Here is a 15,558-nt window from a genome sequence, read left to right on the forward strand (position 1 = left end):
ATTACGAGAATACCCCAATTTACTCCCTTGTATGCGGAGACATACAACATGGTAGAAGGCCTGGAAGAAGACGAGGAAGAATACCTTCTACAGCAGAATCCAGACCTGGTACCTCTCTTCATGGTACACTTGGACGAGCTATTGCAAGAAGGAAAATTGAATTTCGAGAACAAAACAGGCAAAAAGAGGCAAAGGGAACTTGAGAACATTGAACTTCAAGCACAACAATGTGAAGGAGAAGAAATGGAAAAACTGCAAGAATGGGTCAAAACCCAGAAAGACAAGGAAACAGAAGACAACACCCGAGTGAAGCAAGACCATTCACAGATTCATTACTAGACGAGGTGGCTGGAAAAGAAATGTACACCTTCCTGAATGGTTTAGTGGCTACAATCAAGTCAAAATGGCCCCAGAAGATATGGATAAGACCGCATTCATAACTGAATGGGGGGTATTCATGGCCACGGTAATGATGTTCACGCTAAAGAATGCACCAGCAACCTTCCAAAGGATGGTGCAAGAAATCTTTTATGATTATTTGACAGATCTCATGAAGGTATTTGTTGATGATTTTAGTGTGCAAGGTGAGAGAGCCAAACGTGCTTTTGCTGTGAAATCCAGCATATTATTTGAGGCAATGTGCTTTTGCTGTGAAATCCGGCATATTATTGGGGCACATTGTCTCACAGAAGGGATTGTCAATAGACCCTAACAAAGTAAAAGCCATACAAGGCATAAGGCCACCCAATAGCTCAAAGGAGAAAGATTCATTGGCAAGGTTAAGTGACATACGCGCTTTGTGAAATACTTAGCACATGTAGCATACAAGGCATAAGGCCACCCAATAGCTCAAAGGAGTTGGAAAGATTCATTGGCAAGGTTAAGTGACATACGCGCTTTGTGAAATACTTAGCACATGTAGCATGTCCATTATACCAGCTAACAAAGAAAGATGCACTGTTTGCATGGACAACGGAATGTCAGCACTCATTTGAATTGCTAAAGAAGATGCTCACCAGGCACCCATCATGGTCAACCCGGACTGATAAAAAATATTCCATGTATACACGAATGCATCTGATAGAGCACTAGGAGGCACACTGATGCAGGAAAAGACCATTGGCTATCTACAACCAATATACTATACTATCAAAGCAATAACCAAGACAGAAAAGAACTATAACACCACAGAAAGGAAAGCCTTGGGAATAATCTATGCAGTGGCAAAATTCAAGCACTATCTTCTGGGTAATAAGTTTGTGTTGTATGTGGATCATCAAGCACTAGTATACATAGTTGACAAAGCTACATTAGTGGGAAAGATGGCCGGGTGGATACTCATCCTTCAAGAGTTTGATTTTTTAATCCAGCACACCCCAGGGAATGAAAATGCAGTGGCAGAATTCCTGTCCAGATTGGAAGAGCCATGCCCTGACCAAGGGGTGCTAAATGATCTGCCAGATGCTTTCCTCTTCAGTCTCTCATAAGATCAGGGGATGATTGGTATGAGGACATGAGAAATTTCATCCTAGATTACACTTCTCCACAAAACTGGTCCAAGGACTAGAGAAAGAGGTTAGCCTTAAGAGGCAGAGACTTCACAGTACTAGTAGGATGGTTATACAAGAAGGGCATATATTAAATATACAGAAGATGCGTGCTAGAGCATGAAAAGACAGGCATTTTGCAAGAAGCACACCAAGGCATAGCAGGGGGTCACCATGCAGCAGAAGTGACAAAAAGAAAAATACTCCAAGCAGGGCTATGGTGGCCCACCCTGTCAAAAGATGCTCACTTCTTCACGAAAAGGTGTGATTTGTGCCAATAATGGCTGGGCCAACCCATAGACAGGGACCAGATGCCCATATACCCTGTATTGCCCCTACAACCTTTTGCAAAATGGGGATTGGATTTCATAGGACCTATCAAGTCTAAAGCCCGCCAAACTAGCTGTGAATATATACTTGTAGCAACAAACTACTGTACCAAATGGCCAGAAGCTAAAGCACTCAGGAAGAATTATGTAGCAGAAGTGGCCAAGTTCTTGTACCAAAACGTAATGACAAGGTTTGGATGTCCGGTGGAACTGGTAAGTGACCAAGGGACTCATTTTCTCGATGAAGGATTTAACAACACAGCACATGATCATACATAAGAAATCATCTGTGTACCATCCTTAGTGTAATGGGCAAGCTGATAAAATACTAGTGAAGACCGTCAAGAAGATAGTGGAGGCCAACAAAAAGAATTGGGGCAAGAAGTTGGACAGTGCACTATGGGCTTACAGGACATCCTATAAAGTGACCACTGGCATGACACCCTTCAGGATGGCATATGGCCTAGAAGCGATGGTACCCATGGAATTCATGATACCTAGCTTGAGGATGGCCATAGAAGGAAAACTACCAATGGAGGAGTCCCGGGAAGAAAGAATCCAAGAACTATTAACCTTGGAAGAGGAAAGGCAACACAACATTCTGGTGGCAAAAGCAGTACAAAAAAGAAGGAAGGCTTGGGCAGATCGGCACGGAAAACAAAAAATGTTCAACAAGGGAGATCATGTGCTTGTCTTCAACTCCAAATTGGGAAAACACCTGGAGAAGCTGAAATTGAGATGGATTGGACCTTGTGTCATTGAAAAAGAAGTAGCCCCGGGGAACTTTGCATTAAGGAACCTGGATGGGACATGGCACATGGGGAATGTCATGGATGTAGGCTGAATCCTTACTATGGCCTGGGGCAACAACTCGGAAGCTTTGAGCCATCTTAAATCCTGAGTATCCGGTGCTCACCCGTTACTGAGGAACAATTGCAAGAAATGAAGGAAAGAAACCACAGTGGGAACAAGGCCCAAGAAGGAAATAAAGAGAAGAGAAAAAATAGAAAGAAAGTGCACGAATTCAAAAAGAAAGTAAAAAAGGAAGTAATAAATGTGGACATGCAAAAAGGACGCAATGAAAACATGCAAATTACGCAAAATGAGGGAAATCTGAATCGGATTACGAGCCATCATTGTGCAGTAAATGACCTCGAGAAGGGTGGCGATACGCAAAAGCAAAGTAGTGAGTGTGAGAAGCCAAAACAACTGCCCAAGCAACAAAAAAAACAAGAAGACACATGGACAAACGAAGGCACACAACTAAGCTTAAGAAGCGACCAAGTATCTGCAGAGAACTCACCCTCTCTAGCAATGACTAAGGGAAAAACAACACCAAAGGGCGTTTAGCCTATAGCTCTCCCCAAAGTGCCAACCTTAGATAACCCCAAGAATAAGGAGTGGGTAGAGAAAACAGGATTTAAAACATTACTGAGCCAAGACTAGGAGACATTGTCTTAGCCTGAGGGGGCTGAAGAGCTCATCAAAACCTTTGTAAAGACTGTTCCCTGGGAACAAGACATGTGCAAAATTATGCAATGTAATTATATTCTTAGCCGATATATGGGCTCTAAAGAGTTCCACTTTGTATTTAGCAGCACATCAATTTGCTAAAATTACCATCTCTTTAGTTTTGTTCGCCCACATGTGAAAAGCCTAGTTAGTTTTAGCCCTAGGTATAAAAGTGAGTTCAACTAAAGATTTGGGGCTTTTTAGTCATTTGTAAAGAGTGAGCTCTCCAACTCTAGCAAGAGCCTCTTTGAGCCAAGCTTAAGCTTTCCATAGCTAAAGCTCTACATGTAATTACCTCTTTATGGGTAATACATTGGCTATGGCTTCTCTCTATGTGTAGTTCTCTCTCTCTCTCTCTCTTTGATTAAGTGAATGTGTGAAGATAAGCTTCTTTGATGCATGTGTGATTGATTAAGTGTAAGCTTCTTTCTCATTCTCTCTAATCTAGTAGGATTAATCATTGATTTAAGTAGTTTAATCTCTCTTTGAAGCTTGTGGGTTTGCCATGTGGGCATGGGGAATGTGTAGAGAAGTGTAGATTATTACATTGCTTGCTTGCTTGTTCTCTTTGAAGGTTACATTGCTTGAATGTGTGAGAAGAAGATTAGGCATTGACTTCATTGCATTGCTAATTAAGTTTAGTGCTTGCTAATGAGTGTGTGTGCTTGAACTTTATCCATTGAGAGAGGTGTAGATAGCATTAGGTGAGAGTGAGTGGGGTAGCATCTCCATTACTATTTCCATTCAAGGGGTGTATGTGGTTGGGTTAATGACTAATTAGCTACCCACAAGTTAAGTAGAAGGCTCCCTTGCCTTGACAAAACAAGGTATCCTCCGTGAGCTAGCCGGGTTAAGCTCTCCGCATTGACCTCTTCTCCTTTCCATGAGAATGAGTGTTGTGTGGATGTCGCTAAGCTATGGCGGGTCTATCAATGGCGCCGCTGCCGGGGAGCGGTGACCTAAACTAGTGAGCTTCACATTTAGCTTGCGGTGGTATTTAGCTCCATAGGTTGCAAAACCTTGGATTAGGTAGATTGGGTTGGGTGTAGGGATCCCAAGGCTAAAGGGAATAGAGATTAGGAGTAGATTTAGCTTACTAAACAAGAGTGTGGACTCTATAAAAACCTTCTTTTGCAAGCGGTTGAGCCACTCTCGCACATTGCATCATTTATCTTTTGTTTATTTTCAGCTTTTTGTCATGATTTATGCTTGTTTTACATTCATTTTGTTTGCATACATTGCATTAGTTAGCTTGTTAACGTTGTGATTATGTGCATTTAACATATGCATTGCTTTATTTCTTTTTATCATTGTGATTATCATGTTTCTAACACTCACCTTTGGATGCTTTTGTTTTGTTTAGCTAGCACATTCAACCAAGCGGGATAAGGTAAGGGCCTTTGGAGGCCACATTTATTGTTGTGACCGGGCACTTTCTCGAGGCCATGTGGGCTTATATGTGGGTAGCTGTGCTACTAGTATTGTATCCTACTATTAAGTTGTGATTGTGAGTACACAAACACGCTTGGGATACGGTTGGAAAGACATTGTAGATACCGCATTTTGCGACCTACACCCGTCAATCTGCCGATATCTTGACTTGTAGGTGGACTTTTTCAATTCTAACTTGATAGGAGGGTAGTATAGACCATATACAACATCACTGTATGCTCGGTTGCTCTCTGGAATTGTGTCCAAAAAATGGCACTTTTCTAGATTAGCTATGATGCAGGCATGGCCACAGTGATGTAACATGATAGGAAGACTCTAAACAGCTATAGAAACCTGCAAGAACTTTCAAAGTGTCAAAATACCTTATACAGAAAATGGCACTTTTCTAGCTGGGACCAAAGCATCAGTCATCTAAGGATACTAACCTGCTTGGACCTGCTAGAAGACTCTCATTGATCAGCAAAAGACTCTGTATACTGTATTTGACCACTTTGAAAATGGCGCTTTTCTAGATTCACATAGCTACAGACCTTATTTTTGAATTCTGACTTCACCACAATGTTCCAAACACTCCTACAAACCTACCCATCATGTCAAAACTGAAAAAATCCTAATACAGAAAATGGCGCTTTTGTGATTTGGCTATCAGATACAGATCAGAATTTAAAAGGAATTTGCTAAACACTTACTGGCACTCATTTTCATCCAACTAACTTGTAAAGATTAAAAAAACGCCAAAAAAAATCCATAAAAATATCAAAAATCTCAAAAAATTTCAATTTTTCTAAAAAGGCCATAACTTTTGCTCTAGAACTCCGTTTCTAAAAGTTTTTTTATGTCCCATTAGAGCACAAGTAGATCTACATTTTTCCTGCCAGTCGACTTTTACATGCCCCATGGATTGCAAAAAAGTCGGGGTTTTTCAAAAAGTGACCAGAAGACCTCCGTTTTTCACTCTGAAGTTAGGGTGGTCTAAAAATCTAAAGGATTTTGAACCAAAACATTGTAATTTTTTGCACACAGTTGAACATAAGTCATTCAAATCACTTAGGGAGTGTGCATTGAGCAACATATACAAACAAAATCCAAAAAAATTCACAAAAAAAATAAAAAATACTCAAAAACTCATAAAAAGATACTTTTGTAGCAGCATAAGTAAGTGCATTTAACTGCAAACATAGAACAAAGAGCTAAAAGCACACATAGCACAGGGCTGCATCATTTTCACCAAAGGTGCACATGCACTTAAGGTATGGAAAGTCCATTGCATCAGGCACAAGTAGGGCTTCTACTAAGGTATCCACAGAGGAAAGTTAGACTCAAGCTCGACAACCGTTAGGGCATATAGCCAAAGAGACTCTATCTAGCTCACTTAGTACCAGCACATCCACTGCCGGTGGTTCATCTAATACCATGGGTGATTGAAGCAGTAGAGGAAAGCAGGGAGTACAACCTGGACCATCCCAGGGAGGCAACAATGCAAGAAACAAGGGAGCTACTAGGCTAGTGCACATAGGACAAAACATCCATGGTGCACATCTATACATGGACCCAAGCAACAAGGTTGCTGAAAAAATGGAAGACATTTTGTCTCCTTTAGAGTCGGAGGTATGGGTCACCTTCCAAGGTGACCGGTACATGAGCTTAGGGGGTATTGAGTATATGTTATCTCCTTCATTTGAGCAGATGGACAAATACGGGTACATACACCCTAGAAGACCGGACCAAGGAGCTCAAACCAAACCAGCAAGAGGCCATCCGAGCAGGAGACAAGGCTCACAGAGGCCAATACACAGTGGAAGTGCCGCCCCAGAGACACAGCCGGACAAGATAAGGTCACAAGGCCAGAAGCATCAGCTCCACCAGCACCTGGAGCGAGAGCGAACACACGGAGGAGGTAAGCTCTAACAATCATGACACTGTGCTTTACAGTTTTAAAGTTTCCAGAATTCATGTAGACAATCCATATGTTGTTTTGTATACGGGAGCTTTGGGGATAGTGTATAAAACAATGGTCGATCCGGGGAATACCTACCCACAAGAGACAACTGTATATGCATGGGGTAGCAAGAAAAATCCCAAAATAACATTGCTAGATGAATGGGGTAAATCTTACCATAGAATTCAGGAGGAGACTTTAGGTCAATACACCTTTCAAGGGAAACCTATTTTCTATAAGGGAGGGCAACTACCCATGCCTTTCCAAATACCTACAGCAACTGCTCAGCCAGAGGATACAACTTTTAGAGAGCCTACTCCGTCTAGGACACCTACACCCACATATGAGGAGCTTCTTAGAGCTTGATTCACAGGGTTAGGACTAGATCAACCGATAAGGGAAAAACCAACCACGGATCCAAGGAAACCACTTGGGGGTGCAATGCCTTCGGGAGGATTTCCAATGCCAATGCATGGAGGAGCAGGAGACTCCTGTGTAGATGAAATCGGGGCATATAAAATCGGACATCCAGGATTTCCTTTTGGAGGATTGAAGCCTGACAAAACAAGAGGGAAAAAAGAACTAATAGGGGGATGGCAAGTAAGACCAACTACACTGCAAAAATTCTACAAGAAATTCAATGGAACAGGGGACCCATATGACCATGTCTCCCAATACCGACAACTTCTCTTTGTAGAAGGGTGACCGATGTGCACACTATGGTGCAAGGATTTGGTTTAACAATGGAGGGAAGAGCGCTTTCTTGGTTTCAAACATTGAAGCCGTCAGTGCTCTACGACTTTGAGGTACTTGTGAAGCGCTTCATTGAAGAATATTCAAAGATCGGCATTAAGCATAACACTGTCACTCAGATCCTTAGCTTTAAGCAAAAGGACAGGGAGACGGTGCGAGAGTGTGTTGACAGACTACGGCAATACATTGTACGTTGCCCTAAGTCAAAAACCCCAAGCCAAGAAAGGTTGATTTCATGCTTTCTAGAAGGCTTAAGGGATAGACAACTATACACACATCTCTTTGCAAAAGGTCATACAGACTTTGATGAGTGTTGTTTTGACGCTCAAAAGTTTGACGACAACTGTGAGTTCTTATCTCACAGATTGAGTCTAGACACTTTAGAATCAAGTGACACTGTTAGAAATACCGATCCGCAACCAATCGCAGACCTCATAGTCAGAAAACTCCGACAGGATAGTAGGACCAACCAAGCTTATTGGGGCTATCAACAAGCAGCACCTTTAAGGATGCACACTTGTGATATATGCCATGTACTGAAAAATGCAGAATTATCAACCCTCTAAAATGGTGTGAGCACTGTAGGAAAATGACCAACCACGAGTCCAATGAATGTTATTACCGATCGGGGTATAACAGAGGACAAAACAATGCACAAATGTCAAATCAAGCCAATCAAGTGAATCAAATGAACATAACTTCACAAGAAAGGGCTAGACCGGTATTAGGAACACAACCAACGCCACCAGGCACTACACCATTTAGGTATGTGGAAGATCAAGGGCCTTCTCTTGAGTTGGTACTGGTCACGCCATACTATGTGGAGGAACCTCAGCAACAATCAACTTATTCAGACCAGCCTCGAGACTACGGTCATGATGGCTCAGACCATAGAGGGAGCATTGACGCTCAAACTCTGATGATGATGGCAAGGGGTGACTTCAGACAACCTGGGGGTAATGACAATAACAACAACAATAGGAGACCGCCGCCAAACCAAAATCCAAACTATGCGGCCGGTCCATGCTTTGAATGTGAAAAAGATCATTGGGTAAGAGATTGCCCAATTGCACTAGAGAAGAAAAATCAAGCTATGACTGCAGCTCAGATGTGGCCTAGAGTACCTAGATATTGTGCCGAGTGCTCAGTATCACATTTATCTAAGGATTGTCCTATCAAGGCGGTTGAAAAGCCATTCACTCCAGCTTCCTTGGGTATGATAGGGGTGATACCATCTCCGTCTTCTTCAGAGAATGAGGGAGAACCCACACCTCTATTTGTGGTAACTCAAGCCCAAGCACGAGAAGCTAAAGCAGTACTAGATCAACTAGTGCTGGAAAGCCAAGAAGAGCCAGTGCTCGGAGAACTTTCTCCCAAGGAACAAGAAGAAGCAAAAAGAAAACAGAACCAAAAGGGAAAATCAAAGACCAAAGAGGTCAATTTAACCTCCAACAGTGGAAATGATAGCTCAGATACTGGATCATGGGATTCCATTATCTTAGAGACGCCTAAGGGAGTCAGACGGGAGTATGTCATTAAGACTTCCAACGAACCTATCCCAGCAAAGAAACCAGCACAAGTGTTGGTTATGACGAGAACGAAAGCTAGAGAGGAACGAGAGCGAAAGGTAGAATTCTCAAATCTAGAGAGCTCTAACTCTCAGAAAACGAAACGGAAAATGCGAAGGGCTAGGTGATCAAGGAAATCCAATAGCTCTCCAGACTATGATTCTAATCAGAGAATGAAAAGTGTGTTGGAAACGAGACGGAAACAATCAAACAGAGACACACAAACCCCCATACAGACCAAACAGACAAGAGTTGAAGAGGTAGAGAAATCTATTTCAGATACGAGAAGTAATGAGGGAGGTTCGGTGATAGTTGACAAGGTGAATGAGACCTTAGACACACTTTTGAAATCCTGGAACAGTCGACTCACTGCTAAAACACCCATACCCTCAAGATTGCAGGAATATCTTGACCCTCTTCAAGAGAAGATCAATTTGGTAAGAAACCAACAGTTGATTCAAGAGACACGGTCTACCATTGAAGGACCAATCTTGAATCAACCAAAGAAGATGCAAGTGATACCGCCAGCCTTAGAGACCATAAGAGAGGTAACAGAGTCCGAGGCTGAGGAACGGAGTCTAGAACTAGAACCAGAACCAGAACCGGTGCCAAAAATCCGAGTAGAGGATTCAGAAGAGGAAGAACCTGAGGAGATCATTGAATCTACACCTCAAGTAGTGGCTCTAGAAGAAAAAATTGCCGACGAGCTTTGGCAGCAAGTCCGCGAACTTAAAGCTCATGATGATATCTCGAAAAAGTCAGCACCACTCTCTGAAGTGGGACAAACTGAATATCTGGGAGAAGCAAGGAGTGTATCAGACTTTCAGAGGAATGAGGATGAAGAGGACAAAGCTAGCGAGGTTAACACCTTAGCTACGCTACCATCCTTTTTAGGAGAGCATGAGGATAAAACGGAGATTATCCAATTGCCACAATCTCTCCAAATCACTCCGGAAGTAAAGGAGACCGCTCTATTGCAAGCCATTTTATCCACTCCAGTCATAGTAACACTTCCGTTATCAGATTTTTTAAAAGTCAGACCAAGACTATGGGAGTATGTTGCTGATATGATGAAGAGCAAGGGATTCACGCTGACCAGGGATATGTTAGAAAGAGAACGGAGCAAAGACGAGATGGAATTTATCCGGCAAGTACCTTTCAATAAGGTCAATGCCTACCATGAACGTAACAAAGACAAGGGAAATGCTACGCTTCCTCTTGAGTACAATGGTGTCAAAACCAAGGCTATATTGGATACGGGAGCTGGCATTGGAATTGCCACAAAGGCCATGTGGGAGAAATGGGGTAAGTAAGCATTACGGAAAACCCACATGGAATTGCAACTGGCTGACGAAAATTTAGAGCAACCATTGGGTTTGCTAGAGCATGTAATAATCAAGGCTTGCGGAATCGAGTTTGAGCATACCTTTGCCATTGTCGATTTCGGCAAGAACCCGAATTATGAGGTGATTCTCGGAAGACCATTCATGAGACAGTTGATGGTTCTCGAAGATTGGGGATACGATTATCTATATCTTTGTCATGAAGATGCAACTACGAGAGTTAGTCTTAGAGACCACACATTTTGAGATGTGGCTAGAACCCCAGTGGATGAATTTGAAACAACCACTACGAGCCATACAAAAGGCACGAGTACAGGATCTACAAGCGTCAAAGGTGCTTGGATCTGTCAAACACCAAGCTTTGATATACTAGAAGAGGATAGGAGACAAACAGATCATTTGATTAACATCAATGATTATGTCTCTATGCCTTTTCCAGAGGATGACATAGATCCATACGAGTGGAATCAGACCTTGTCCACAAAAGATGTGTGTGCTTTGCCACCACAAACATAGTTTTGTGATGAGAGTGGCTATGAGGTAGTCGTGGTAAGGATGATATCGGTAATAAGAGATAGTGAGAGGAAAATCATTGATTCCAAGATTTCTTCTCAATCGGAGCTAGAAAGAGATGACATGTCTATTGTAGGCTTGTCTACGGAGCCAGTAACAATTGAGATGCTTGAGTATATGCATGCAGCCAAGAGCAGGAAGCAAGATATCCAAAAAATGAAAACCGATGCTTTAGCTGAAGAGAAGGCGGAGAAAGCTAAAGGGAAGGCTAAGCAAAAACAGATTTCTATGGTCTCGATGCAAGGAAAAGAAGATGAGGACTATACAGAACCACTCTTGGTATCCATCGGCATTTCTTCACCAATTGTTCCTTGCACCGCTATATGTGATTCTGGAGCCGATGTCAATGTGCTATCCGTAGACACCTACAAAAAACTCGAAGCCAGCAAGCTACTACCGTCTACAGCAACCTTCAACAGCTTCACCAATGACGAGTCAGATTCTCAAGACTTGCTCACAACAACTATCTACCTTCAAGGACAATAAGAGCTTTGTACATTCTATGTCTCAGCCAATGCAGAATGCGCTCATGAAGTAATCTTGGGACGAAATTGGATGGCTAAGCACAAGTGTGCTGTCAACTAGGAGGGGCATAACATTAAGCTCACAATGAACAGTGAAAAGATTACCGTACTGCCATTCAAAAAGATGGACCCTCTGGTCAAGCAAGCACCTGTGGCAGTAACAAACTCTCAAGAATCACAGGTATCAACCTCTCAAGCTACAGAGCCTAAGCGAATATAGCAACCAAAACCACAAGGAACCAAGCCTCAAACAAGGCAAAAGAAGGGTAAAAGGCAATACTACTACCATCAACAGCCACAAAGACCCTCAAAACGGTGGATATCCAAGCTACTACGTCAAGCTCAAAGCTATTATAAAGGGAATCAATGGCTTTGGATACCCAAACAAAAAACACTGCAATCAATCTCACCAAAGGTAGCCAACACAGAAGCTGCAACAAGTACCAAAGCAACCCAGCCAAAGAAACAGCAATGGGTACCCAAGAAGAAAGCTCAATCATCAATCGAGCCTGCTCTAGTAAAATACCAAGAGCCAGAAACCAAGGCAACAAATGATGGGGATGATAAACCGCATTCAGAAGCGACTGGGCAAATCAAAAAGCCATCAACTCTAGAGAAAGGCAAAGAAAAGTTGGCAGAGTATTGCATGGATATACTTAGCTCACCCTTGCCACAAGAAACCAACCAAAGTTCGGTACAGCCAATAGAACCAACAAAGAAGGTAGTGAATTTGGAAGCGGTAGAACCGCCAAAGTCCACAACAAAGACTACCACTGCACGAGCACCCAAGAGTAAGGAAAAAACCTTTCAGGCATGGAACACTCTAAGTGCATGGTCCAAAAAAGGCTATGTCACAGATAAGCTCATGAATTTGCAAAAAAATATAGAGTAGGGCATCTCAAGCAAAGGTGTACTTAAATTCCAGTCCCATCTCTTCCGCTAATATCTGTGACTAGACTGCATGTAAATACATATTTTTTTAAAAAATTTTTCTTTTGTTTTTGTGTGTTTATGTCTGGGCTTGTGAGCGAGAACTATTATGTGTGTCGCTTATACTGGAAAGATAAGCAAAGAGTCAAAATCTATTAAGCGTTAGCTACGACGGAGAGGTCCAAAGCACTTACACTGCACAAAAATTAAAAGTTGGAATCCTCTACAGCAAATGCCACTTGACCGTACGAATGCGAGCTGATGTACCGTCATTGATGGTTATTGTGCTCCATTTTTACCTCAAGTACCAGTGCACGCCTAGCACTAGCACTTTAACTCAAGACACTTAATAAAGATGAAGGCAATTTTTCCCGAGTGGTTTTTCCCTTCATCCACTGCTTGTATATATTTCTCAATAATACACTACACCATCAATAGCACCTACCACAAACACCTACCCTTATACTGTCCAAGCCAAAATACACTTGCTTGAGGAGCAGCAAAGCTCTAGGAAGGGGGGGAAGGGAGTTCTACACAGGTAATAGGTAAAGATATCCTCGTCAGCAAAAGCCACTTAATCGACTGCTTAGGCATGTCTCTTAAGTACCCTTAGGATTTGTTTTGCACAGCACATAATTTTTTGCAATGCATCCTACTGTGAATGCATATAGGGCTCAGTCAGAGCACTGCATTAGGCAAATTTGAGTAGACACCCATGCAAAAAGCACAAAAACATAAAAATACAGGTGAACTCAAGGCAAAGAAGTGGAGACAGAGTCAGCTTCTGACTACCCAAGCTAGGAAGGGGGGAGTGCCACAGCACCTCCAGCTCATCCATAAGGCTACTGCAAGTGCAAAGCAGTGGGAAAGCACTTAAAGACAATGCATCATGACAAAGATCAACCAAGTCAAGTTGAACAACCAAACTCTGAGCGGAAAGATTATTCAGGTCAGTTTTTGGGCTAAGGACTTAGAATTTCAAACCAGTTAAGTCATAGTCAAGTTGAGGAAGCAGACAGGAGCTTCTCAAGCAATTCAAATACGCTAACAGCAGTCCAAGTCAAAAATTTGTCAAAAATTTGCACAAGTGCGGGACAGATGAAGTTTTTGATCTCCATGTCAACCAAAATAGAATTTCAAGATTTTAACAAGGCCACTGTGCTAGGATAAGCCTAAGGAACACATCTGTCTAGTCAAAAAACAAAATGTTCACAAAAAGAAATGGCGCTTTTCCATTTCCTAGCAAAGGTTGAGTCCAATTGAAGAAATTCAACCAGATTATTGAAGTACACATCAAATGGATCCAGAATATGAATTTCCAAAAATGGCACTTCTGTGAAAAAAACAGAGCAGAGCCAATTATGCTGAGATTTGAAGCCCTCAACAGAGCATTCAAGTCAACCTTGGTTTGTGATTTGGTGTCATTGTAGTATTGTGAATATCTTTTCATAAGTTGGTTGCTACTAACCTCTTAACCCGCATAGTAACTTCATCACCATCCACACTATGGTTTAAAATCCAATGCGAGCATCAACACAGTGGGTTAACCCACCAAGCCTGAATGCTATCTATGCTTCCCAAAGAATGGTGCATAATCTGTTTTGCATTAAAGCAAATTGCCATATGTGACTAACTTCCATCCATCTAACATCATTACTCTCACTTAACCTACCAAAGTAACCAACTTTTGAATAGATTTTTCATGAGTACTCTTGACTACCATTTGTTTTCCTAATCATTATTGTGCAGAAATATTGTCACCTAAGATCAACCAAGATATTCAGACACCAAGGGCTTTACTGTTCGTGGACAGCCATTACAACTGTGTCCGCGGACGAACATAATTTAAGAAGGGGGGATTGTTCCCCGGGAACGGGACATGTGCAAAATTAGGTATGGTAATGGTAAATAGGTGCAGGTACAGGTGAGGAGCCATAGCCATGGATACACATGAAGAATGAGAGCTACGGAGCTGCGGGAAGGACACATAATTTTTGAAGACTTTATTAAAGATTTCCCGCCAAAGTGCAATGTAATTATATGCTTAGCCGATATATGGGCTCTAAAGAGTTCCACTTTGTATTTAGCAGCACATCAATCTGCTAAAATTACCATCTCTTTAGTTTTATCCGCCCACATGTGAAAAGCCTAGTTAGTTTTAGCCCTAGGTATAAAAGTGAGTTCAACTAAAGATTTGGGGCTTTTTAGTCATTTCTAAAGAGTGAGCTCTCCAACTCTAGCAAGAGCCTCTTTGAGCCAAGCTTAAGCTTTCCATAGCTAAAGCTCTACATGTAATTAACTCTTTATGGGTAATACATTGGCTATGGCTTCTCTCTATGTGTAGTTCTCTCTCTCTCTCTCTCTCTCTCTCTTTGATTAAGTGAATGTATGAAGATAAGCTTCTTTGATGCATGTGTGATTGATTAAGTGTAAGCTTCTTTCTCATTCTCTCTAATCTAGTAGGATTAATCATTGATTTAAGTAGTTTAATCTCTCTTTGAAGCTTGTGGGTTTGCAATGTGGGCATGGGGAATGTGTAGAGAAGTGTAGATTGTTACATTGCTTGCTTGCTTGTTCTCTTTGAAGGTTACATTGCTTGAATGTGTGAGAAGAAGATTAGGCATTGACTTCATTGCATTGCTAATTAAGTTTAGTGCTTGCTAATGAGTGTGTGTGCTTGAGCTTTATCCATTGAGAGAGGTGTAGATAGCATTAGGTGAGAGTGAGTGGGGTAGCATCTCCATTGCTATTTCCATTCAAGGGGTGTATGTGGTTGGGTTAATGACTAATTAGCTACCCACAAGTTAAGTAGAAGGCTCCCTTGCCTTGACAAAGCAAGGTATCCTCCGTGAGCTAGCCGGGTTAAGCTCTCCGCATTGACCTCTTCTCCTTTCCATGAGAATGAGTGTTGTGTGGATGCCGCTAAGCTATGGTGGGCCCATCAAAGACAGACACAGTGGTGGTGCCTGGGAAGCTGCCAATGTCTTTAAGCACAGATCTAGTTCATGAAGTACTGGGGTTGCATGATGAAGGGTACACAGACCCTGAGAAGACATACCCGATACAGAGGGAGATACGAAGTACCAGA

The 15,558-nt window shown here is 42.1% G+C and overlaps 2 protein-coding genes across 2 annotated transcripts; both read left to right on the forward strand.

Annotated features, from left to right (window-relative positions):
* Positions 1-403: 403 nt before the first annotated feature.
* Positions 404-2,720, forward strand: LOC147627300 (uncharacterized). Its single transcript, XM_086815270.1, has 3 exons — positions 404-584; positions 1,920-2,089; positions 2,181-2,720. The coding sequence occupies exons 1-3, from the start codon at positions 404-406 to the stop codon at positions 2,718-2,720; spliced, it is 891 nt and encodes a 296-aa protein (XP_086671396.1).
* Positions 2,721-4,456: 1,736 nt separating this feature from the next.
* Positions 4,457-15,210, forward strand: LOC147627301 (uncharacterized). The gene is made up of 2 exons (XM_086815935.1): positions 4,457-6,737; positions 14,220-15,210. Exons 1-2 carry the CDS (start codon positions 6,386-6,388, stop codon positions 14,312-14,314), a joined length of 447 nt encoding a protein of 148 aa, XP_086672061.1. The 5' UTR covers positions 4,457-6,385; the 3' UTR covers positions 14,315-15,210.
* The last annotated feature ends 348 nt before the right edge of the window (positions 15,211-15,558 follow it).

The sequence above is a fragment of the Cibotium barometz genome, chromosome 21, assembly GCF_041138505.1.
Source record: "Cibotium barometz isolate CiBa-2024 chromosome 21, ASM4113850v1, whole genome shotgun sequence".
In the NCBI taxonomy this organism is placed as follows: Eukaryota; Viridiplantae; Streptophyta; class Polypodiopsida; order Cyatheales; family Cibotiaceae; genus Cibotium; species Cibotium barometz.